Source organism: Pinus tabuliformis, chromosome 9, assembly GCF_031772625.1.
Source record: "Pinus tabuliformis cultivar Carrire ecotype Pingquan chromosome 9, CPIR1, whole genome shotgun sequence".
Taxonomy (NCBI): Eukaryota; Viridiplantae; Streptophyta; class Pinopsida; order Pinales; family Pinaceae; genus Pinus; species Pinus tabuliformis.
This window is the reverse complement of record NC_142307.1, coordinates 1,207,418,518-1,207,444,346: the sequence shown is the minus strand read 5'-3', so window position 1 is coordinate 1,207,444,346 and position 25,829 is coordinate 1,207,418,518. Positions and strand designations below refer to the sequence as shown.

At 33.6% G+C, this 25,829-nt stretch overlaps 1 protein-coding gene across 1 annotated transcript in view; it reads left to right on the top strand.

Annotated features, from left to right (window-relative positions):
- The window catches only part of LOC149152883 ((S)-8-oxocitronellyl enol synthase CYC1-like), a 36,706-nt gene extending 15,130 nt beyond the window's left edge, over positions 1-21,576 (top strand). Inside the window, exons 2-4 of the mRNA XM_089443630.1 lie at positions 17,479-17,768; positions 20,203-20,675; positions 20,820-21,576. Coding sequence (XP_089299756.1) covers positions 17,479-17,768; positions 20,203-20,675; positions 20,820-21,576 — 1,520 coding nt within the window. The remainder of the gene's footprint in view (positions 1-17,478; positions 17,769-20,202; positions 20,676-20,819) is intronic.
- The last annotated feature ends 4,253 nt before the right edge of the window (positions 21,577-25,829 follow it).

The following is a 25,829-nucleotide window of genomic DNA, read 5'->3' as shown; positions in this document are numbered from 1 at the left end:
AATGAGAAAAAAAGGTGTATTATGTGGTAATAATGTGTCCAACACATGTTCTAATGATAAGTAGCATTAAATAGTGCAAAAGAGTGTGCTAGAGCTACCTATAGGAGGTGTTCCATGGTGCTCTTAAGTTGTGTGAAAACAAGTGAAAGCGACAAATGTAAGAGTGAAAATGACACTTGCAAGCACAAATAAAACATAAGAAACACATGCAAGAATGAAAGTATGGAGAATAAACACTTGTAAAATATAAAGCAAGCAAAAATGACACGTAAGAAAAGAAGAAGCAAAAGTGACACTTGTGAAAGAAAAAAATGGCAATTGAGTAACTCACCCAGATGATGGGGCATTTGCAACCATGGGTGAGGGAATGATCCTTTTACTCTGATAGTACATAAAACTCAAAAGAGAAAGATGAATATAAGGATGAGCTTTGGACTAGGCTCTTTATATAAGGAGAGCAGACATGCAATTAGAGTTAATCTTGGTGACTGCACTTAGTACATGTTAGAGCCAAAAGTGAATTGACTGACTTGAAGAAGTACATTCTCACTGTTCATAAAGAGTGTGAAATAACTAATTGCAAATGATGCCCTCACACTATCATTTTCTGTAAGGATTGTGTAGTCTCTATATCTAGGAACTATGAAAACACTGCAATCAAGGATTATGCAAGCATTATCCACAAGGATTACGCAAGCACTGTCATCAATGATTATGCAGTCGCTATTTCTAGAGATTGCACAGTCACTGTCATTAGGAACTCGTATTTGTTGTGATTACAAACTACTCAGTTGTTGTTATCAAGGTATATGCAATGCTTGAACTAGAAGGATACACATCGACTGCTAGGCTTGCTCATAAGAAGCTTGATATGTAGGCATCAAAACATACGCATATAAAAGCAAGTCGCTACAACAATTAGAATTCTCAAAGGAAGACTTGAAAACTTGAGCAACATGACTAAGCATGAAATTAATGGCTTGAAAGGAAGGATGGCATGTTCATAAGGGTGCTCCAAAATTTGAATGTAGGAACAATTTAGAGGGTGTTGTAGAAATGAAAATAGGTTGTATGATTAAGAAAGGTTGTGGAATGGTAAAATTGATCTCACACTGATTCACCCCCCACCACATGATGTGACCTTTGGGCCAACAAGTGGAATCAAAGCAGGTTATCTTGAGAACATATAACTATTGGAAGGTCAAAGATCAATGAGAAATGGCCATGACCAAAGAAAATGGGAAACCACATATATTTGATGGATTCACCAACTATGCAATTTGGAAGATAAGGATGGAGATATATATAATCTTTGTTGGAGCAAAAGTGTGGGAAATTATGAAAATCGAATATAAAGTCCCTAATTATATACTGACACATGCAATAGAGAAGAAAATGTACACATATAATGCACAAGATAAGCATGCTATCTTAAGTTGTTTGGCAGAGTCAAAATTCGTCAAAGTAATGAAGTGAAAGTCTATTCATTAGGTATGGAATAAGCTCCAAATTTAGTATGAAGAGGAGGAAACAGTTAAAGAAGTTAGGTTGCGAGATCTTAGGGGCCAATTTGAAGTTTAAAGATGGAAAAATATGAAGAAATTGTTTCATGCTTTCTTCAAGTAGAAAATATAGTCAACTCCCTTGCATATCTTGTTGAATAAGTCAAGGATAGCTACGTTATTCAAAAAGTATTATGATTACTTCCATCAAGATTCAATCCCAAAGTATCAACACTTGAAGAATTATCAGAAGTAGACAAGATATTCATGGGTCAACTTCATGGAATCCCCTTTGAATATGAGATAAGAATTAAAGAATACAAGTCAGGAGTCAAGGAAAAAAATTTCAATACAAAAAAATAAAAGAAGAAAAAATATCAAGAATACTCTAACTACGATGAAGAATAAGCCAAGTTTACCTGAAAGTTGAAAAGAGGAACCAACAAGTTCAAAGGTAAGCTTGATTTCAAATGTTTTGACTGTGGAAGAATTGGTCATTTTATATCTTAATTCTCTTATGCTAAGATGAATGAGAGTGATTATGAGTCAATATTGAAATCTAAGTATCAAAAGAAGAAGCAAGTCATTAAGAAAAATATTTCTTACTCAAAAGAACAAAGTTACATTTAGACCATTGAAAGTGTGACTAATGAATAAAGGTGTGAAACGCTATTCATCATTGAGGCTAAAGAACCCAAAGCAAAAGTTGACTATGAGGGAGAAATTAAAAGTGAATTGAAGGAAATAAGGATTTTTAGAAAGAAAGAAATTCAATTGATGCATCAACTTTAAGAAAAGATTCTAAATGAAGACATCATTTTCGTTCTCAAGTTTTAACTAGACAAAGAAAAAAGGATAAAGGAGTTATTATCTAAAAAAATAAATGAAAAGGAACAAACATGTGAAAGACTCAAAGAGAAAGTAATACTCTTGAGAGAAGAATTGGAGTAGCTCAACTCTAAGCTCCACAAAGGAACTGAGTCCCTCTATTACATTCTCAGCATGCAGAGGTCACTTCTTATTAAAAGAGGTCTTAGTTATCAAGAAAATTGCAAGGAACCAAAGAATAATGGACCCTCAATATCATCAAATGGAGATCATCCCAAGAAGCTTGATCATACATTCATAGCATCCAACAACAACTCTCTTGAAGATTCAAAGAAGATGGTGTACCAAGAAAAGCATGCACATTTCAATGAACCTAAATAGAACTAAGAAAGGAGAAGAATAAAAATGAAGGAAAATGATCCAAAAGCATAAACAAATTGGGGAAGTCAATCAATACGTCTCCTAAAAAGGAAACCACAAGCAACTACGAAGCAGATGTTGGAAATGAGAAAATGAATATGGCTCCTCATAAAACATTCAAAAGAAACAACAAAGTAGGTATTATGTCTCATGCAAGTATTGATCAACAAGGACACATGGAAAGAAGCAACTTAATAAGGTACAGATCGCCTTCTATCTCCAAGTATCAAAATAAATTATTTGGCTATTGTTTCTCATGCACAAAATTTGGACACAAAGCACATGATTATAGAACCTATGATGTGGTTAGGTATAGATGATATGATTAGGTACGTAGATGGATACATGTGGACCATATCAAGAGAATTCCAAAGCCATTTCTGCAAATGTTCAAGCTCAATGTTGAATATCACATATGCGCAACGAAGGTCATATAGCATGAGATTGTTGACTAAACTCTAGATGGTATAACATATAAGGATTTCCTATCAATGTTGTTAAATGGAGAAAAGGTCAAAGAGGACCTTTATTAGGTTTGATTCCTTAGATATAATCCTTAGATAAATCTTCTTCAATACCATCATTTGTCAAAGAAAAACATGAAGAAGTAGTTATTGTATGAGGGCACTAATTCTTACATTGATTAACATGACATAAAGATGATAAGTAAAGTTGGTAGCTGACATGTTCAGTAATTTTCTAATAATATCTCAAATGTAAGGAAAGGATAAATAATATCTAAGATGTAAGGAAAGGATAAGTGAATCCATAATTTCTCACAGTCAATCAGAGGATGCAGTGATGATGAGTATTATGGATAAAGGAAGAATGTTCTCATGGGGAGACTCTAGCATAAAAAAATGGATGCATGGTATTAGGGGGAGTACAAGAACAATTATAAGAAGCATTGGAATCATAGCCTTAGGGGGATATTATGTCAGATAATATAGAAATAATAACAAAAACATGGTTTATTTAGGTCCACATGATAATCTAGGAAGGAGTTACGGGAAGATACTAATGCATGATAACCAACATGGAAATTTTCAATAGATATTCATGACCCTTTTCCATCGATGCCAAAGGGGTCTGATTGCAGAGATTGATGTAAAATTTGATAGAGGAAGGAAGACCAAATTGTAGACATTGACATTGACTAAGTAAGGCAATTGCATAGGGGGAGTTTGTGCTTGGATGACATCAATGACTATCAATATTTGATGGTGTTGTCATCAATGACAAAGGGGGAGATTATTGTACATAGTGTTCTCATTGATGAAAAGAGGATGTCATTGATGTCAAAGAGGATGTATGAGACAATAGAAGTAACCCCCATCATGACCAAAGAAAAATGACTCTCTATAAAGCAATATGACAGTTGAATCTCTTACAACTTCTCATTAAGAAGAGTTCAATGTCTTTGAATTTTTTTGAGTTTTTGAAAAATTAAACATTCTCAAAAAGATCCTACAAATAGCATGGTTATGTAGGTCTCATCGATACCTTTCCATCAAAATATTGTGCTAAAAAATTCTCCTCCTAAATGAGAAGTTATGGCTAGTTGAATTTTTAGCATTAATTAAGGGAATAAAGTTTATGGAAAAGCCAAATATTATATCTATTAACTAGTGGGCAAGGTTGAAGTGAATCCACCATTAATCAGAGGCATCAATGGCCTTGGGCACATAAAGTTGTGCACTATTTAACATCATTAATTACTGTGCATATCTCAAACCAATCAATGGAATTCTTAACAATTCAACGAATGAATGAGGTCATAGATCTAAGAAGTTTGATGACCCCTATGGGGCCAAGCAGATGACAACACATGGAAAAATTATATTTGATGATGAGATAGACCTACTAATGAATGACACGTGGCATAGTTGCATAGTCAACATGACACCTCAATAAGCTAACTTTAACAAGTTGATGTTGTGCCACCATAAGTTGTCGTTTGGAAAGGACAAACAATTTGGATTGATCAAAACCATGAAAATAAGTGCCTTGTGACTCCCCTCATAGGCACCCACGTGGCATGTTGATGTCATGCTAAAAACATCATGTGAATTACCAATTACCCCAGGTCATATGGGATGATCACATGGTCATGAGAGGTAAAATCAAAGGTGCTAAGGGTCAGCCCAAAATCTTGTTCATATTGATAGTTTGAGAAGGGTCACATGGTCAGTTAATTTTGGTTCACACACAAGCATGTGGTCATATTTAACACCTTTAGGTCCACTTACATCATATATATAAGGGCATGCCCATTGTTCCATTATACATGAATTGATACAGCAAATTATGTGAAGAAAACAGACCCATGAAGGAGTTTATGAGTTCGTTACGGAGGTGTGTTGGTTCTGGTTATGGTTCTATATAAGGTCTTTTTGTGTGGGTGATGGATAGCATAGCCACATTGGATCAATATCAATATTAAAATTCTGAGTCTTATTTGTGCAAGTGGTGTTTGGTATCAAGGTCACAGTGGCCCTATCTCTATTCATATATATAATCTTGATTCTAGTGTAATGAGCCACAGAGGTATGATCATGTCATAAAGGATTAATTCACGTAGGCAAGCCATGATGGAGTTCTATATATTTGTGTGTGCGTGTGTGCAGTTTTGACCCTATTGTGATGATCCATGTGTGTGTGTGTGTGTGTGTGTGTGTTTGTGTGTGTTTGTGTGTGTATGTGTGTGTTTGTGTGTGTTTGTGTGTGTGTGTGTGTGTGTGTGTGTGTGTGTGTGTGTGTGTGTGTGTGTGTGTGTGTGTTTGTGCATGTTTGTGTGTGTGTGTGTGTGCATGCATGTGTGTGTGTGTGTGTGTGTGTGTGTCTATTGTTGACCCTGTTGTGATAATCCATAAGGGTATGGTTATGTGGAAACGTTAAGCCATGAAGGATTGATTCATTTTGATTCATGTAGGTGAGTGACGATGGAGTTATATATGTGTATGTCCAGTGTTGAACGTGTAGCAATCAACCACGAGGGTATCATCATCTGAGAGCATTGAGAAACAAAGGATTGATGAGTGTAAATAAGGCCACGATAGATGGATGGCTTTACCTAAGTTGGTTGTAGTACTATTATTATAAAACAATTGGTGCAACACTGTATCACAAGTGACACCGTGGAGTTGAGTTGGTAAGGTCTGTGCACTTTAAACATGAGGTCAAAGGTTTGACCCTTGCAAGGTAAGAGGTTGGTTTATATTTTTTTTTATTTTTAATTTACCACCATAATTCTATCAAATAATTAACTCAACAATGATGTACAAATTGTAGCACCAATGTTGGATTGTGTCATTCTGTCAAGTGTTCCTAGAAAAGGAGAAATTATATAACATTTAATATAATGTAAAGTTTTATATGGTTATTTTGGATTTTTGTGAGCATTATTTTTCAAAATTAAGTTCTGAAATAAGCTTGGATCAGGTATCAGTGATGAATGTAACCAAAGGGGTATGATGCTTTTTAACATTTATTTCATGGCTAGAGTCTTCTCGTTCATGTTGAGGGTCTATGAACATGCAGTTGTTTTGGATATATTATGTAAATGGGTTCCAAGAACTGGTTTGAATGACCATATTGAAGAACTAGGTGAAGCAGAATATGACTAGCAATATGAGAGCTAGTATTAGTGATTGATATGAATTTTGTTGTAGTATAATGGTTGTAGGTTGTGTGAGAGAAAAGTGATTGCAAGTTTTATAGTGACAATACTTAGAGCTTGTGTTTGCAGTTTGTGATAGTTCTTTTGATAACGAATTCTGTGACATATAATGACAGTGGATACACTTTTAAATGAGATGAAAAAGAGGTCCATAAGGAAGTTGAAGAAGGTTGATTCCTCCACTAAGGTTGGAGCATAAATCAAGTTGGAGCCTACTCATTTAGAGGTCAGAGCCTCAATTAGGTTGTAGCCTACAATGAGCAGTTGCTTGCATCTTTCGAAGTTGGTGCCTCATTAAGGTTGTATCCTACCACAAGTGGAAATTTGTATATCTTGGGGGTAGTTGCCTCCAACAGGTTGTAGCCTGCAAATCTATGAAAATAATTGAAGATAAAGAAGAGGAAGATTGGTGCTTTTACCCGTATGGTTTTTTGCCTAAACAACCTTCTCTTTGTGATGTGGTGTCTACTTGTGTTGTTGGCAACTTCTTGATATGTTATTGAAATGATTATGCATTATTATAGTTGATGATATAATGCTTATGGTTCATTCCTATATGGTTGTATGATCAATAAAGGTTGTAAAATGGTAAAATTGATCTCACACTAGTTCACCCCCCCTCTCAGTGTGAACTTTGGGCCACATTTTTTCTTTAGTTGTAAGGTTCAACAAGATGTGCATTCTCATGCATTGAAGAAAGACCATCAAACGGAAAGAAGTAGATTTTTTTCTTTTTATAAGACTCAATGCACTTTGGGATACCCAGAGGAGCATCATTTCAAACAGGGACACCAAATTACTCAATGAAATTTAGACTACATTATGGGGATTTTGAGGTCTAATATGAGCCTCCTAAGACAAATGTTAAAACAATATTTAAAATAATACAATAAGAGCTATGAATTTCTAAAAGAAAAGAAAGATAAGTACCTTTTTTATTGTATCTTTCACTTATTTCCTTATATATTTACTCAAATATTAAGTGTAGCCACCTATTGGATGTGGAATTAAATTATGCATCTAAACAATACCCACTCTACATACTTTTGGGTAGATCCACATTGAAAAAAATTTGAAAATACATGGAAAAATCGTGTTTCTTGATAAAAACTTATTTTTACATGTATTTTCAAATTTTTTTGTAGGTCTATTAAAAATATGCATATTGGGTACTTGTTTGTTATGGAATTTATTCTTTATCAAAAGAATGTCCACAATTGACATTTGAGTAAAATTATAAGGGGAGAAGATGAAAATACAATTAAAAAAGTAGTTTTCTTCTTTTCCCTCAAAAAATATTTACCATTGGGGATGATATCATCATATTCAATCCTCCTTTAAAGTGTATTTTGTTGGTACATTTTTTAGGACCATTCTTTACCTCAAAATTCCCCCAAAGTGGCCACAAGGTTGAAGAGGTATACAACAATCCATCCATGAACAAATGAGCATGTAGAAGAAGTCAACAAGACTTGGTCTAGCTTTTGAAAGGTTACAATTTGAAGCATTTGAAGACTTGGGATGAAAACCTTAACAATATACAAGACTCTTATAATGCAATATTTGACACTTCTACTAGCAAGTTTCCTTTTGAAGCTTCTTTTGAATATTTTCCATGTTCACCTTTGGATGTTTCATATGGATAATAAGAAGGGCCAAGGGAAGATCTCAAAGGAGATGCGTTAAGAGTAGAAAAAAAATGTTGAGAAGACTAGGAAGATTCATTTTCAAGTACAAGAGACACTAAGGAATCCATAACAAAAATATAAGGCTAGGAATGATCAACAAAAAACAAACAAGCCATTTAAAGTGGGAGATAGTGTATGGTTATAGTTAAGCAAGGAAAGACTACAGGGTCAAGGTAAGAGGATAAAGGCTTTGTAGCATGGTCCTTTCAAGATATTGGAAAGGGTGGGAGATAATTTCTACAATACCAATAAACCCACATACATGTGTATTTACTCGGTAATGAATATGGATAATCTCAAACTCTTTGAGCCTTCCATGTTTGATTAAGAGGAAGGGTGGGTCCTACCTTCCAAGTAGGATTTAGCATCAAATGCTTAGATGGAGTTGGTATAGGATATATATTTTTAGAAGAGGTCCATAACTACAAGAAAGTGGTATCATGATCTTTGGTATACTAGATTAAAAGGAAAGCTTCTAGGAAAAACAATGTGGTACTCTCAGGATAGGGTAAAGGAATATTTTCCTCACCTCATTCAATAAAGATTTCGTGGGCCAAAATCCTCCTTATATTGGGAGGTATGATCTAGGTTGAATCCTTATATTTTTTTCCTTGATATTAATATTACTTTCATTGAAAAAATAAAACAGAGGACTCATCTTGCAAACTCATTATAAAAATGGGTCCTAATTTGAAAAATAGGGTTTGATACCTTTAGGACCCATTTTGAGGGATTAAATGATGCTTTTCAAGGTCAAATATTTCTCAATATAGTGCAAAATCCAAAGAGGCTAATACACGCCTAGAGACCTTTCTAACAATGTAAGAATCATATCAATCTAAGTTTGTATGCAAATGATATGCCTATTACAATTTGATCTACCATGTTAACCATAATGGTACAAGATGATGCCAAGGTAGCCCCCACTACTCATGCATATGGGGCTAGTCATGTCTTGACTTTTAAGATGACTCTACAGGTCTAAAACAATGACTATAGTTGAGGGTTGAGGGAGTCAAATCTTACCCCAAGTAAGCTATCGAGCTATGTTAAATGTTAAGCCACTAGGAGGACTGGAGGTTCCATTCTATAATTTGTTTCATAGTTAAGAAGATAAACTAGAAGTTAGAGAGAAAAATAGAGCGGATTAAGATTTTATAGTTGCTGCAGACCATAAGTATCAAAAAACTCCATAAAGAGTGCCTATTTCATTCTACTTGCACATTTTCCATACCATATAAAAGAGAGTAAAGTAGCATCACCTTCTATGTAAGTTTTATTCTATAAAAGTTTCCTAGAACAAAAAATTGTGTTTATTGTGGATGGTGTATATATTTCATTTTATATTATATTTTCTCATATTTCATCAATTTCATTTAATTAAATAGAAAATTAATTAACTAACAAAATATAAAACCTAATAGATAAAATAACCTAAATAGTAAAAATTTTAATAATTCCATAAAATTTATTGTGATAAAATATTATAAAAAAATATTCATAAAAATTTATGGATCTTTTTGTTTTTTTTTACCCATCTCATAAATTTTAAAATACCATATTATAAAATAAAATATATTTAAAAATTATATATATGATTTTAGGAGATGGAGATAATTATCATAATTAAAAATAATCTTAAAACATTGATTTGATTATTTGTTTTATTTAAATGGATTTTTTCTAATCTATTATTAATATTGAATTTTATTATAGATTATTTGGTAAATTAAATAATTTGTTTAACATAACCATGTGGTTTGACAGCAATGTGATTAGAGGTATCCAATAGTACTGTTAATGCTCTACCTTATTGAATTATTAATATTAATTATTGTGAGTGGCATACCTTATTGAAGTATTAATAATTGAATTATGTTATGTTGTCAAATTATTAATATTGAATTTTACAATTGGTTTTCCACATCATGATTCGAAGAGTTTAAATGTATCATAAATGTTGGAGCAAACAATGCGCAACGGAAATTTAAAAGGCATACACAGCACATACAAAATCATAAAAGTAACACAAAGATGTAATGTGGTTCACCCAACCAATCTAGGCTACATCCACCAAACAGAGGCATTGACAATCTTATTATTCAACAAGAGATTACAACAATTTAATTCTTCACACATACTCTCAGCTCACCCTATTTTCTACACACATATCCTCTACGGGCTTACATTTCTTATAGCTGGAGTATAAAACTGAATCATAAATTCTCTCACAACAAATTTAGGATGCATTAACTCCTCCTCAAGAATAATGGAGCTAATATAGCAACAAATCCTATTGTTGTCACCTACATGAGATTTTTGCCAAATTTAATAAACAGAAAATCTCAACAATCTCCACCTTGACAACAATTAGCCTGATACCCTGTTCATTTATTATTTTATCTTTTCTGCAAGCCAAGAGAAGCCAAACACCAACATAGCTTCTCTAACAAAACTGGTTTCGTGAACATGTCTGCACAGTTTTCCTTCGTATGCACTTTTTCAAGAGAGACTCCCCTTTCAGTGATAACCTGTCTTACAAAATGGTACTTGATAGGTATATGCTTTGATTTACTATGATAGGCCAGATTCTTAGCCAAATGAATTGCACTTTGACTATCACAAAATAACTTGATGTTGTCCTGCAACCTACCAAACTCACCAAACAAACCTTTCAACCAAACCGCTTCTTTGCAAGCATGTGAAGCAGCTATGTATTCTGCTTCAGTAGTGGATAAAGCAACAATGTTCTGTAGCTTTGACATCCAGCTAATAGCTCCACCTGCAAGAGTAAAGACATATCCTGAAGTTGACCTTCTCTTATCCAAATCACCTGCAAAATCAGAATCAACATATCCGCAAAAAAATTCACTACTCCTATTATAAGTGATACAATAATCACTTGTGCCTCTCAAATACCGAAGCACCCATTTCACTGCTGACCAGTGTTCTTTTCCTGGATTTGCCATATACCTGCTGACAACTCCAATTGCATGTGAAATATCTGGTCGAGTACAAACCATCGCATACATCAAACAACCTACTACATTGGCATATGGAATTCGAGACATATATTCCTTTTCTTCATTTGTATTAGGACATAAACTAGAAGAAAGCTTAAAATGGGAAGCTAAAGGGACTGAAACAGGCTTCACATTGTTCATACCAAACCTCAAGAGTATTTTCTCGATATACTTCTGTTGTGATAGCCACAGCTTACCATTGCTCCTGTCTCTGAAAATCTCCATGCCCAAAATTTGTCTTGCTGCTCCTAGATCTTTCATATCAAATGTCCTAGCCATCTGAGTCTTTAACCTGTTGATCTCTATTATGCTTTTGCTTGCTAAAAGCATATCATCAACATACAACACTAAGATAATGAACATGCCATTACTTAATTTCTTAAAGTAAACACAATGATCATATTCACTTCTTATATAATTTTGACTCATCATGAAAGAATCAAATTTCTTGTACCATTGTCGAGGCGACTGCTTCAAACCATACAATGATTTCTTGAGCCTGCAGACAAATTTCTTGTTGCGATTTTTAACAAACCCTTCCGGTTGTTCCATGTAAATCTCCTCATCTAAATCTCCATGTAAAAATGCAGTTTTAACATCTAGTCGTTGTAATTATAAATCAAGTAAAGCAACTAATTCTAATACAATTCGAATTGAAACAATTTTTACAACTGGTGAAAATATCTCATGAAAATCAATGCCTGCTTTCTGAGAAAAACCTTTTGCGACCAGCCTTGCTTTGTACCTGTCCTCTGTATCATCAACACCCCTTTTCAATTTGTAAACCCATTTACATCCCATAGTTTTTCTGTCTTTAGGAAGTTCTACCAGATCCCATGTGCCACTCTTGTTTAATGCCATCATCTCGTCCTTCATAGCTTTTTTCCACTTTTCACTTTTAGAACCTTCTACAGCTTCCTGATAGCACAAAGGTTCATCATCGTTAGTGGTTAAAGCAACTGAAGTAACATAATCATCATACCTTTTAGGAGGACGTTTGATTCTCGTGGACCTCCTTAAAGATGTTTCTGGTACTTCCACAATTTGCTGATTATTATCTGTAGGAACTTCTTCATGATCTGCATCTGAAACATGTTCATGATCTACATCTGAAACTTGTTCATGATCTGCATCTGAAACCTGTTCATGACTTACATCTGAACCATGTTCATCTTGACTATCATCAGTATTTGAACTAGTTTCAAACTGAATGTGTTGAAGCTTAGATACATTATCCTGTTTCAATTTATCATCTACATCTGGATTTTCAAGTGAGGATTCATTAAATTTAACATCTCTGTTAATGATGATCTTGTGAGTAGTAGGATCCCACAATCTGTATCCCTTAGTCCCATCACCATATCCAACAAAGATATATCTTTTTGATTTAGGATCTAATTTAGAACGCTGATGTTTCAGAACTAGAGCATATGCATCACAACCAAAAACTTTCAGTTTAGAATAATCACAAGGATGACCTTTCCATACCTCTTGAGGAATTTTGCATCCTATTGCAGTTGATGGTGATCGATTTATCAAATAGCAAGCTGTAGAAACCGCTTCTGTCCATAATTCCTTCTGCAAATTGGCATTACTCAGCATACTTCTTGCTCTCTCTAAAAGAGTCCTGTTCATGCGTTCAGCAACTCCATTTTGCTGAGGAGTATATACAGTGGTTTTATGTCTTTCGATCCCAGCGTTCTTGCAATAACTATCAAATTCCTTTGAAGTAAACTCACCTCCATTGTCAATTCTTAAACATTTAATGGTTCTTCCAGTGATGTTTTCAACTAATGCTCTGAACTGTTTGAAAACTGTAAACACATCAGACTTCTTCTTTAACATGTAGACCCACACGTTTCTAGAGAAATCATCAATAAAAGATACAAAATATGACGAACCTCCATATGAGGTTGTAGGAGATGGACCCCAAACATCAGAATGGATATAATCAAGGATTCCCTTACTAGTATGTTTTCCAGTTTTAAACTTCTGCTTACTTTGTTTCTGAAACAGACAATGTTTGTAGAAATCTAACTTATCAGACTTTAAATTAGGAAGTAACTTACAAACAGATAAAATCTTTAAACCTCTTTCGCTCATATGGCCCAACCTTTGATGCCATAAACGAATAGAATTACTGTCGTTTTCAGACACTATAGAAACATGATCTGACTCTGTTCTTCCTTCTAACTGAAAAAGATTTCCAACCTTCTTTGCTTTCATTACTAGTAAAATTCCTTTATAAACTTTCATTACTCCACCTTGAATAAAAGTTTTATATCCATTAGTGTCTAGTACTCCTAGTGAAATGAGATTTTTCCTTAGTTCAGGTACATGTCTTACATCAGTTAGAATTTTATTTGTCCCATCAAACATTTTAAGCTGGATGCTTCCAATTCCCACAATGTTACATGTGACATCATTTCCCATGTAAACTACTCCATCATTGATTGGTTTATAAGTTTTAAACCATTCTCTATGAATGCACATGTGATTTGATGCACCAGAATCTAACAGCCAATGTTGATCATGATTAGAAAAATCAACTGATAACACTTCATCACTCATACCTGTCTTGGATGCCGAACCTGTATCTGTCGTGTTTGCTTCTTTCTTCTCTGTTGAAGAGTCTTCTTTGGATGTTTGTTGTCTCTTCCAACAGTCCTTCTTCAAATGTCCCGATTTGCCACAAAACCAGCACTTTACCTTACTCTTCTTCCCTTTCGATTGTGAACGCGAGTCGTTGTGCTTACTCAAGCGTCTTTCGTTAGAATGACCTCTGACTATCATAGCTTCTGATGTAGAGGTTTATGAATTTGACCTCTTTCTTGTCTCTTCGGACAACAAAGCTCCAACAACATCATCAAATTCAAGGGGTTCTGATATACTAAGACTTATAGAAGTAACAAAATGATCCCATGACTCGGGCAACGAGCATAATAAAGTTATAGCTTTATCTTCTGATTCAAATGTTACTTCTATACTTTCTTATTGCACTAGGAGAGTATTAAAGACATTCAAATGATTAGTAATAGCTGTACCTTCCTTCATGCACAAACTGTACAATTGTCGCTTCAGAAGAATCCTATTGGTTAAGGATTTTGTCATGTACAGCTTCTCAAGCTTTGTCCACAAACCAGCAGCAGTTTTCTCTGACACGATGTTAAACAAAACATCATCCGCCAAACACAGTCGAATACCACTCAATGCTCTTCCATCCAATTCGCTCCATTCATCATCTGTCATGGTGTAAGGCTGTTTGGATTTTCCCAACAAAGCCTTCGCCACGCCTTGTTGCACAAGTAGATCATGCATCTTCACTTTCCAGATCTCGAAGTTGTTTTTGCCATTGAACTTCTCGATCTCAAAACGAGCACTTTGAGTTTTTGCCATGTTGTTACAAACAAAATCTCCAATTCCAACTTTTAATAAATGAAGTTCTTATTTAACAAATGCCTTTACCTTATACTATAATGCCTCTGCCGTACCATGTCATTATAATTTCAAAAAAACAAAAAATTGCAGTTTTACCAGAGGGAAAAATGCCTGGCGCTCCTCGACTGCGGAATACCCGCGCCTGAAACAAAATCCACGCGAGGCATGAAATTGGCACGATTAACCCTTTCGTTTCCGCGCCAATAGCCCTTTCTGGTGTGCTGGCACGATTGTTCCTGAATCTTCCGCGCCAATGGGCGCGACTGTTACTGAATAAACTGCGCTAGCCCTTCTTTAGCTCAAAATTGGCACGACTATTTGTGCCAAAACCACGCCAACAATAAGCAGTGGAAATTTAAAAGGCATACACAGCACATACAAAGTCATAGAAATAACATAAAGATTTAATGTGGTTCACCCAACCAATCTGGGCTACACCCACCAAACAGAGGCATCGACAATCTTATTATTCAACAGGAGATTACAACAATTTAATTCTTCACACATACTCTCAACTCACCCTATTTTCTACACACATATCCTCTACAGGCTTACATTTCTTATAGCTGGAGTATAAAACTGAATTATAAATTCTCTCACAACAAATTTAGGATGCATTAACTCCTCCTCAAGAATAACGGAGCTAATATAGCAACAAATCCTATTGTTGTCACCTACATGAGATTTTTGCCAAATTAATAAACAAAAAATCTCAACAATAAACTAAGGGAAGAGCATGTAAATATATTTTCAACGCTGATTATATTGCAATAATGAAATTACACCTATTCAAAATCGTTGGCCTTGAGGTAGTAAGAGTTAAAATGTATCATAAACTCAAGGAAGAGCATGCAAATATATTTTCACGCTGATTATATTGCAATAATGAAATTACACCTATTCAAAATTGTTGACCTTGAGGTAGTAAACAAGTATGAGTGATAATTGAGCATCAAGATATATTGTTTAAATTGATTAGAGAGTATTATTGAAAATTATACTATACATTTAATTACATTAAAATGCTCAAGTTTCGATTATTAATTAATTATTAAAACCAAATATAAAATAAACATTCTTTTTAAAAAATATATGATAAGTTTTTTTTTTTTTTTTTCATTATTCTATTTAATTATTCAAAAGAATCCGACTTACCAAGTTGTAACATATATCTTTTCGAAAATCCTACTACTTGCTAACTTGTAGCATATTTTTTTTTTTCACAAATTTCACAACTAAGTGGTATTCATATTGGTTAAGAGTTATATAAAATACAATATGGCAATTTTATAATTAAATTCTAATCATAATAGTGGTAGTGACGATGATGAAAACTAAATGCTCAAGTTTCGATTATTAATTAATTATTAAAACCAAATATAAAATAAACATTCTTTTTAAAAAATATATGATAAGTTTTTTTTTTTTTTTTTTCATTATTCTATTTAATTATTCAAAAGAATCCGACTTACCAAGTTGTAACATATATCTTTTCGAAAATCCTACTACTTGCTAACTTGTAGCATATTTTTTTTTTCACAAATTTCACAACTAAGTTGTATTCATATTGGTTAAGAGTTATATAAAATACAATATAGCAATTTTATAATTAAATTCTGATCATAATAGTGGTAGTGACGATGATGAAAACAACGACTTCCCAACTTGTAGCATATTTTCTTTCGAAATTTTTACAGCTCACTCATATTCATAATTATTAAGAGTTATATAAATCAAAAGGTTTCATATAACTTATTTTTTTTTTTTTTAAATTTTGGTTAAAATTCTTCTTTTTATTAAGTGAGTGGAGTATAAAGATGTTTAATTTTGGTTAAACTATTAAAGATAAAGGAGGAGATCATTTTGTAGTATAAAGATATTATTGAAAATATTATTATGTCAAAATTTAAGGAGAAATTATGGGGCAATAAAGAGTTAGAGAGAAAAAAATTCAACTATGACATTTTAAAGAGGTGATAAACATCAATCTTGAAAAAGAGAATTATCTATATGTTTTGACTAGTACTAAGAAGAAAATGAGCATTCATAAGATAATAGCTAATTCTCATGAGCTTCATTGTGAGACTGAGCATTAGTCAATTCCCAAAATGACTTCAAATGAAAGAGTCTATCACATTGTCCTAGGAGGGTAGCTCAATTGGTGATCAAAGTAATGTGAAATCTGTGTAAACTGAGAGATCCAAGGTTCAAATCCCCCTGTTTGCGACCTAGTTTATGGAGAGGAGGTCAGAATGAAGACCCCTAGAATTATACTAGTAGTTATATGTCAGGCGGGTTGCTGGGTTCCTCTGAGTCACAAAAATAAAAAGTCTTTCACATTTTTTATACTAAGAGGGTTGAAGATGAAAAACACTTTATCTTAGATTGTCCATCTTATGCTCACATTTGATCTAATTTTCAAAATATATATCACACTAACAATATTCTTGACCTTTTAAGTCAACAAAAATATAATGATCCAAAAATGCTTCTCTCACTTCCTTTCAAGCATAGAAATAAAACATTAAAGAGATTTATTTAATATCTTATATTCTTAGGGTCTAATAGACCATGTAGATCTTAGTGGATGTTATTCATCATTATCATCAAATATAATATTAGAGTTTTACAATTAGTTTCAGATGATACTGACAAAGTTGACGATTGGGATGATGATGACAATGACAATTATGACTATTAAAATAATGTTGATGATGATGACAACAACAATGACGATGATGGCAATAATGGTGGTGGTGGAGTTAATGGCGATGATGATGAACATCACGACAATGATGATGATGACAATGACAATGACGATGATGGAAATGATGATGGTGACAATGATGATGATGATAATGATGACGACGATGAATATAACACTGATAATGCTGATGAAGATGAAAATGATGATGATGGAAAGGGTGATGAGGATAATGATGAGGATGAAAGTGATGATGATGATGAGGATGATAATGATGATGACTATGGAAATGATAACAACAATGGTGATGATTCTCATGAGGAGGACGAGGAACATGACAATGTTGATGATGACTATGACAACAAGGAAAACGATGTTGATGATGATAATAACAATGATGATGATGATGGTGGTTATGGTAATGGAAGTGATGGTGGTGATGCCGGCCACAACCATGACCAAATTTCTTTATTAGAGCTTAAAAGGGTATATGAACACTTAGATATTTTATAGTATTGCTTTTATGCTTGAAAATAGATTTTATAGTATTGTTTTTATGCTTGAGAACCATTATGAAAATCATTTCAAGATCACCATAATTTTTTTGAGTTATAAATTTATGAAGGTTGGAACTTGGTGCTATCATGAATCTTTTGAAACTAAGATTTAATCTTAGTATATGATCATGATGATGAAAATGTTGACCACAATGATGATGACATGAATAATAGTGGGAACAATGGTAATGATGATGTTAGCGATAATGAGGATGATGAAAGTGACCACGAACAAATTGGTCTATCAAACCTTGAGAAGGTGAAGGATTACTTGGAGGTTTTTAGAATTTTACTTTTGTGCTCAAAAAGCATTACGAGAATCATTCCATGATCACCATATTTTTGTTAAGCTAAAAGGTTATGAAGGACAATCATGTGACAAATATTTTGAAACCAAGATCTAATCTCAGTATATGAAGGGTATTCTAAGAAAAAATGTTTTCATCTTCAACCACTTAATGTCACCAAGACTATAGACTTTTTCATTTGAAGGTGTTTTGGGAATTGACCTATGCCCAGTTTCACTATAGATATCATGAGGATTAATTATTAATTTTTGCAAGGTTTGATTTCCAATAAATTACTCATCATCACCATCACTCATCATACTTACTTTTTTAGAATCTTGTGAGCATTTTTTTACTAATTTTATTAATAATGTTTTATTGATATATAATTACTAATTTTGAAGATCTAGTGAGCATTTCTTTCCCAACGTTGTTGAATTTGTTTTATTGAAACTCCATTCGAGGTGGACACTTGGATGACGACATATCCAATGCACTAGAGCTCTTCATTTCATTTTAGGGGATCCAAATTCTAAGGTGCGGGTATGAGATCAAAAGTAATTCTATTTCCATATTCGTCTTCAAGTAGTTGTAGGATGAAGAGACATTGGTTGACATTTATTGGGAGGTTAGTCTTCAATTTCTCATTTGTTTCAATTGGTTTATTAAAGCTATTATACTTTCTTTCCTCAAACAAAACATAGGTGATTGGTCTCACCTACCATGCAAAAAGTTAATGTCTGATTTTTGTTATTCCTGGTTTTATTCAAAGTGAATGTGTCAAATTCAACTAATTTAATATTAAATCATAAATCACAAATCATAGATAAAAGTATAATTTTTGGAAAATATTTGAAAAGGACCAATGATATATCTTATTTATTTTAATATTAATTTTTTTAATGACTTTTTTTTTACTATATGAAATGGAAACTATCTATTTACTAGCTATTTAAGTTATATAAGTGTGCTAGTTATAATTTAGTTGTTAAATTAATAGTAAACCAATCACTTCATAAATATTAATTAACTTGTCTTTACAATTTAGTTTAAAAACCAATTTAATACTAAATCACAAATTATAGATCATCCCAAGTGCATTTTTGTTCAGCAAAAAAAAAGCATACACCATTTGAGAAATAACAATAAATGTTTTTTTTCACATTCCCTATCTTTCACTGCTGCAAACACAATTGCATTCAACTCTATATTCATCATGTACAATGTCCATAAATTTTGTAGGAGACAAATGGTTGTGCAAAACAAATTTTTGGAATTGACATCTCATTTAGTTGAAACTATGTTTCTCCATATCAATTTGAACGCCAAAGAAATAAAGTTATAAAACTTCATTACAACCTATTAGATAAGATATTCACACAAAAAAAACACCATTTTATTACAATATTTTCACTTTCATTTCTATTTTTTTACAAAGGCTTTAATTGATCAACTCACAAATTGTAAGCACTCCAAAGTCCAATTAATTATATTTAAACTAAGCGTAAAAAATTGACTACTACATAACACCTGTTTCATAGCACTTATTTTATAAATAGTTATTTCACATTGATTTAATCCAAGAGCATGTATGAAGATAATTATAACTGAAATTTAAAGCAATTTTAAAATGTTTCTCGTGTTTTATATTGCTTAACTTTTCTTATACATTACCTACTTAATTTTAATTATAATTCCATATAATTTTTTGGAATTTACCATATCTTTCTCCACAAGTCTATAGAAATATTACATTGTGAAAATGGGTAGTAACAACCTATATAATTACTGCAAGATTTTTTCCAATATAACATATTCCGGACCCAACCATTACCACGAGAGGAAAACTCGGGATGCTCAGTCCTGTGTGTCAAGTTCTTCAATATAAACTCCGAGTTTCATGACAAGTTGCATAAGCAGAGGGAAAGCTTGCGGAATAGAGCATTGACTAAATCGATAACGATGGATGGGATGGCCCTGGGACTGGATTATAGTAGCCTCCAGCGAAGCACGCTGCCTGCCACCTTGCTCTCAATATATATAAATATAAATTCAGTGCACTGTATAATATATCAGGCGCAGATTTTCTTGAATATGGAAGAAATGGATATGGTGTTGAGCGGAAGGAGCAAAGAGCAAGTTGATGATCACGCAGATGTCCACGAGAAGTCGCTGCAGGTGGCCCTGGTAGCTGGAGTAACAGGCCTAGTGGGGACTGCTCTTGCAGAGATTCTGGTCAAGGCCGGAGGGAAAGTATATGGAATTGCACGGCTTCCTCTGCAACATCACTGCTTTGATGAAAAAGTCCCTCACAAAATCCAATTCATAGCTTGTGATTTGGTGTACAGAGATCAGACGATTGCCAAGATCTCCTTTCTTTCAAACGTGACCCATGTCTTCTGGGCTACCTGGGCTGCCCATTTCGCTTCTGGGCTGTCTGGGCTGCCCATTTCGCAGAAGATTCAATGGAGCATTATCAAGAAAATCGCGGCATGTTCTCGATTGCAGATTCCTGAAATATTCGATAATTTGATGGACATGGATGGCATGTTCTCGATTGCAGATTCCTCAAATATTCGATAATTTGATGGACATGGATGCGATGAAAAATATGACCAGACCCAATTTCCAAATATTCCGAGAATCTGTTTCCAAATATTCCGAGAATCTGCAATCGACTTATAGCCTGGCAGCCAGACGGGACCAAAGCATTATCATGCCCTCGGCTTCCCGCCGCCCGGGCTACACGAGCTTCCTCTGAGAGAAGATACCCCTCGCCTGCCAAAGTCTTATAATTTCTATTATGCCCTCGAGGATGTGCTCTTACAATGTGCCAAGAAGAAAGAGGGCCGCCTCACCTGGTCCATGCACCGCCCGGGCATCATTTTCGGCCAATCTGCCAGATCTTTCATAAATGCGATCGGGAGCTTGGTGGTTTATGCCACAATCTGCAAGTTTCTTGCGTTGCCCTTCGTGTTCCCGGGAAGCCGGGCCTGCTGGGAAGAGGCGTACATGGATGCCTCCGATGCTGAGCTTGTTGCCGAGCAGGAAGTCTGGTCTGCTACTAATGCTAGAGCTTGGAATCAGGCGTTTAATACTGTTAATGGAGATGCCTTCACGTGGAAGCAGCTCTGGCCTGTTTTGGCTTCCAAGTTTGCGCTGCAATTGCCCCCTGTTCCGGACATGGTGGACGAATCTGTGAGTCTTGTGGAGATTATGTGTGATAAAGGGCCTGTGTGGGATGAGATTGGTCGCCTTAATTTTCTGTGCCCGACAAGAATTCAGGATCTGGCAAATTGGTGGTTTTTGGATGCCATTTTGAGGTATCCATTCAAGATTCTGGTGAGCACTGAGAAGTGCAGCGATCATGGAGTTTGCATTACGAAGGATACTGAAAGGTCTCTTGGTTACTGGATTGACAAGATGAGGGATAGGAGGCTCATTCCATGACGATACCAACAGAAATTGGAACGATGGCCATCATGAATTATTCAATATTGTTTGTTAGTATGAGTGATTATTCTTATCTCATAATAAAAGATTCATTTCTATAATTTTTCCACCTCTATAGTTCGAATTAAACTTGTGATAAAGATCAATTGAGAGATATTGGTATAGAATCACTTTCTCCAAAATCTTGTTTTCGTATACAAATTAGTATAAATAATATTTTGATATTGGACTATAATAACTGTTTTATCAGTATTAGAAGTCATGCATGCACTAAAGAATAGGGAATAAATCCTTGATAACTTTTTGTTGCTTATTAAAATTATAGGAACATTCCACAAAAATAATAATATTGTTGACATAATGAGGAAGGATTATGACTATTTTGGCTAGAACATAACGTATTTCTTCCAAACAATTTTTCAATTTTTCAATGTATATGCAAAAAATGGTGGGGAACATGATGCAACTATTACAATTAATTTCTTCCAATCAACCATAAAAGTTTCTAAACTTGCAAATAACATTCGCATATGAGCCTATAGCAAAAATTCTCAACGGATTATATTATTATTGCAAAGCACTCCTTCACAATGATCCTAAGCATAACAAGATCATCCATAGTTGAATGATATTTGTTATATATAGCTTGGAATTTAGCTATTCTTCCTTGTATTTTTTTTAAGCACAATCAAAAGGTCTATTTGTGTAAAAGATACTGCATTAGCAATCGCAAGACAAGAAAGAAAAATAATGAAATTAAATTCAAATAGCATAAGAATCTTAAAGAAAAAAATTGAATTACTTCATATGTTTTGTTTATTATTGCTTGAAATTAATACAAATTTATAACACTCTCTTGAGAGAGGACAAATGCACAATAGGTTGGGGTTCCATAGTGCATGCACATAGAAACTAGAGAAATACCTTATCCTACTTAGTAAATTAGTCTAAGAATAGAGTAGAAGTCAATGATAAAGTTGACTAAGGAAAATATGACCCAAAATAAGCAATAACTGAAGAAATAACTAACACATGCAACTCCTAACTCCAAAATAGCATGAAAACCCAAATAGGACTAAAAGTTAAAGAATAAGGTGATAAGATGAGTGGATAAGGTTGCGGCTAAGGTAGTTCCCAAATTAAGAGAGGAGGTGCATATTCATCGATAAGGTTTTTAGAGAATATGTAATGCATGCTAATGGGTAGAAAATAGTTGTATCAATATCTAGTCATTATCAAATGTCATCCTAGGTGTCAACCTCATTAAGAATGCACATGGTAAAAATAGAAAAATGATAATAATAGAAAGTGACCCTAAATGGTAGGAAATCTCTAATAGGTGATTAAATGTGGTCAAAACCCCTCTAAAGCACAATTATGGAGTGTGCATAATGACTGAGTTCCAATAGTTTTTAGCTATGTTAGGTAATATTGTAAAAACAACTATATGAGTCCTAGTAGTTTACAATCATGTTAGGTACTCATGTACAAAATAACTTATGAAAAACGTAATATCACAATGACGAGGTAAATAGAGAAAACCTAGTATGAGGAAACAACCCCCCTCAAAATGTACACTATGTGTACTATGTAGTTGCTATGAAGAAGGATGGTGTTGCTAATCAATAAATACATCATGTATTTTTCTGTATATATTTCCTGGCCTATCATGTGACAAGCCCTTTGCTAGTAGTTGATCTTGGTACTTTCTTAAATAGCGATGATTGCTTGTGGAGTACCAAAAATATGAAAACTAGTTCTTTGTATCTTAACATATTCAATCACTAGATTAATAGCTATCTATGAAGTATGCTGTACCCATTTTCACTTGTAATATGGATCTACAATCGGATGATCATGGAATTAAAAGTAATATATGAATTTTAATTTGAATAGTTTGTAAAATGATCTCAAACATTCTCCTCACAAAGTGCCAAAAACAATGCCATTGATTCCTCTTTTACGCATGTAAGGGTCTTTCTCATAATTCCATCTAATTTTTCTCTACTATATTCATGTACATGGGTTAAAAGTGAAAAGTAATGTTATTTTGGAATGAAATAATAGAAATTATGCAACCTGTAATAATGATCCATCTCCTAAATTGCAACTCTAGAAACATCTACCATCTCTAAAATTATTACTAAATCCAAAGTGAACTCAACTCACTTTCCTATAACTTAGTATGTTTTTTGGAAGATAGAGAGGAGATTCGTTGAGATACTTATAACATGTAACATATTCTAAAATTTTCCATAATAAAGGTCCACACACCCTTCTCCATACACTCTCATAGGTGTTTAATATCCAAAGATCATAGGTAGTCTAAATCAACATACCAAGGAAGAACAATAATGTTTTGATATTGTCATATGATTAGAGGAACTTGAGTCTAAGACCCATATATATTATGGTGTAATAATAGTACTCAATACATGACCCATAACTTAATCATTTGATGTATTTTCTTCAATATTATTTTTGATATTTTATGATATGAAATCTACTAGGTTGAATTACTAAAGTACTTTTACAATAAGGTCAACAATTTTCACCATATAATAACTCTTTAGATGAAATCCTCTATTACAATCGCTACACTTTTTTCTCTCCTTATTTTCTCCCTTGGGGTTTGGATTATCCTTACTAGATTCAATGTTTAGCCCATCTATGTGATCAAGATCCCTTGCTTCCTTCTTTCTCTTATTGTTATCCTCATTCACTATAAGCACATGGACATTACAGGACTTTAGAGACCACATATGAATTAGGTTGTTTTTCTCTTGAATTAATGATTCAATAAAGCTATTCAAAGAAGGAATATTCTAATCTTCACCCATCGAGAGTTATGTAGTGTCGAATGGAGAAAAAAATATTGAGTACTTGGGTTCTAAGTTTGGAGGAACTAAAAGAATTAACTTCTCTTCCTCTCTAGAAATGCCACAAGATTTTACCTACTAAATAAAATTCTTGTAATGAGCAAAGGATTATCTTAGGGTCTCGAAATTTCTTAGATTTAAAAATATAATTCCACTGTCTAGTTAATTTCTTCTCAGCTCATCCAACTTGCCAAATAAACCATCCAACTTGGTCCATACCTCATTGGGAGTTGAGAAAGCTTCAACATGAAAGAGCAAGTCTAGAGAAACAGACAAGCATATAATACTATAGGTTTCTCCCATTTTCTTGAAATACATTGCTTTATCTTTAGATGAATTGAGTTTAACTTCAATCTCGATAGTGATCCTATAAATCCCCTTCCTAGAGAAGTAGGAATGTAGGATTCCACTAAAAAATAGTTGAATGGAGTAATAATCACACTAATAACAAGATAATCCATCCTTATTAGACTATTCAATCATGTATGACCTATAATAAATGTTATTATTCCTCAACAACAATACAATCAAATCTGTTAACATGTTGGAAAGCAAATAAGAGAGAATGAAATTGAACTCAAATAGACTAAGTAGCTTAAAAAAATATTTCAAATTAATTCATGAATATTGTGTGTGTAATTGGTTGAAATGAACAAACATTTACAACACTCCCTTTAGAGGGAACCAATGCATACTAGGTTTTGGTTCCATAGTGCATGCACATAGAAACTAGAAGATCATGTTACCTTGTTTAGTAAATGAGTCCAAGAATATGGTTGTAATCCATAAAATAAGGTAGAAGCCAATAATAGAGTTGAGTGAGGATAAAATGAGTAAAAAATAAGTAATAAGTGAATAAATAATTCACACATGCAACTCCTCAAACAAGCAAGAAAACCCTACAAATAACAGTAAAAGTCAAATGATAAGGTGAGAGGATGAGTTTGTAGATAAGGAAATTCATAAAAATAAGAGAGAATGTATCCATTTAAGTATAAAATTGTTAGAGAATGGGGAATGCATAGTAATGGATAGGAAATATCTATGTCAGTACCTAGTCCATGCCTAGTCACTAACAAATGTCATCCTAAGTGGCAACCCCTACTAAATATAGGGTGAGTAAAAATAGAAAAATAATAAAATTAGAAGGGAAACCTAAATGGTAGGGAATGAATAGTAGGTTATGAAAAGTGGTAAAAGAAATCCTAACATGGATGTACCCCAATATGATTTCTATCCATACACTTGTGTCTTCCAAAATCCATATAACTTGACTAAAAGAGGGGTAATAATTATGGCCCTATAATTAAAGGTTCTATATTTATCGTTGTGTATTTTAGTTCAAAATAACTAAAAAAATTGTATGATAAA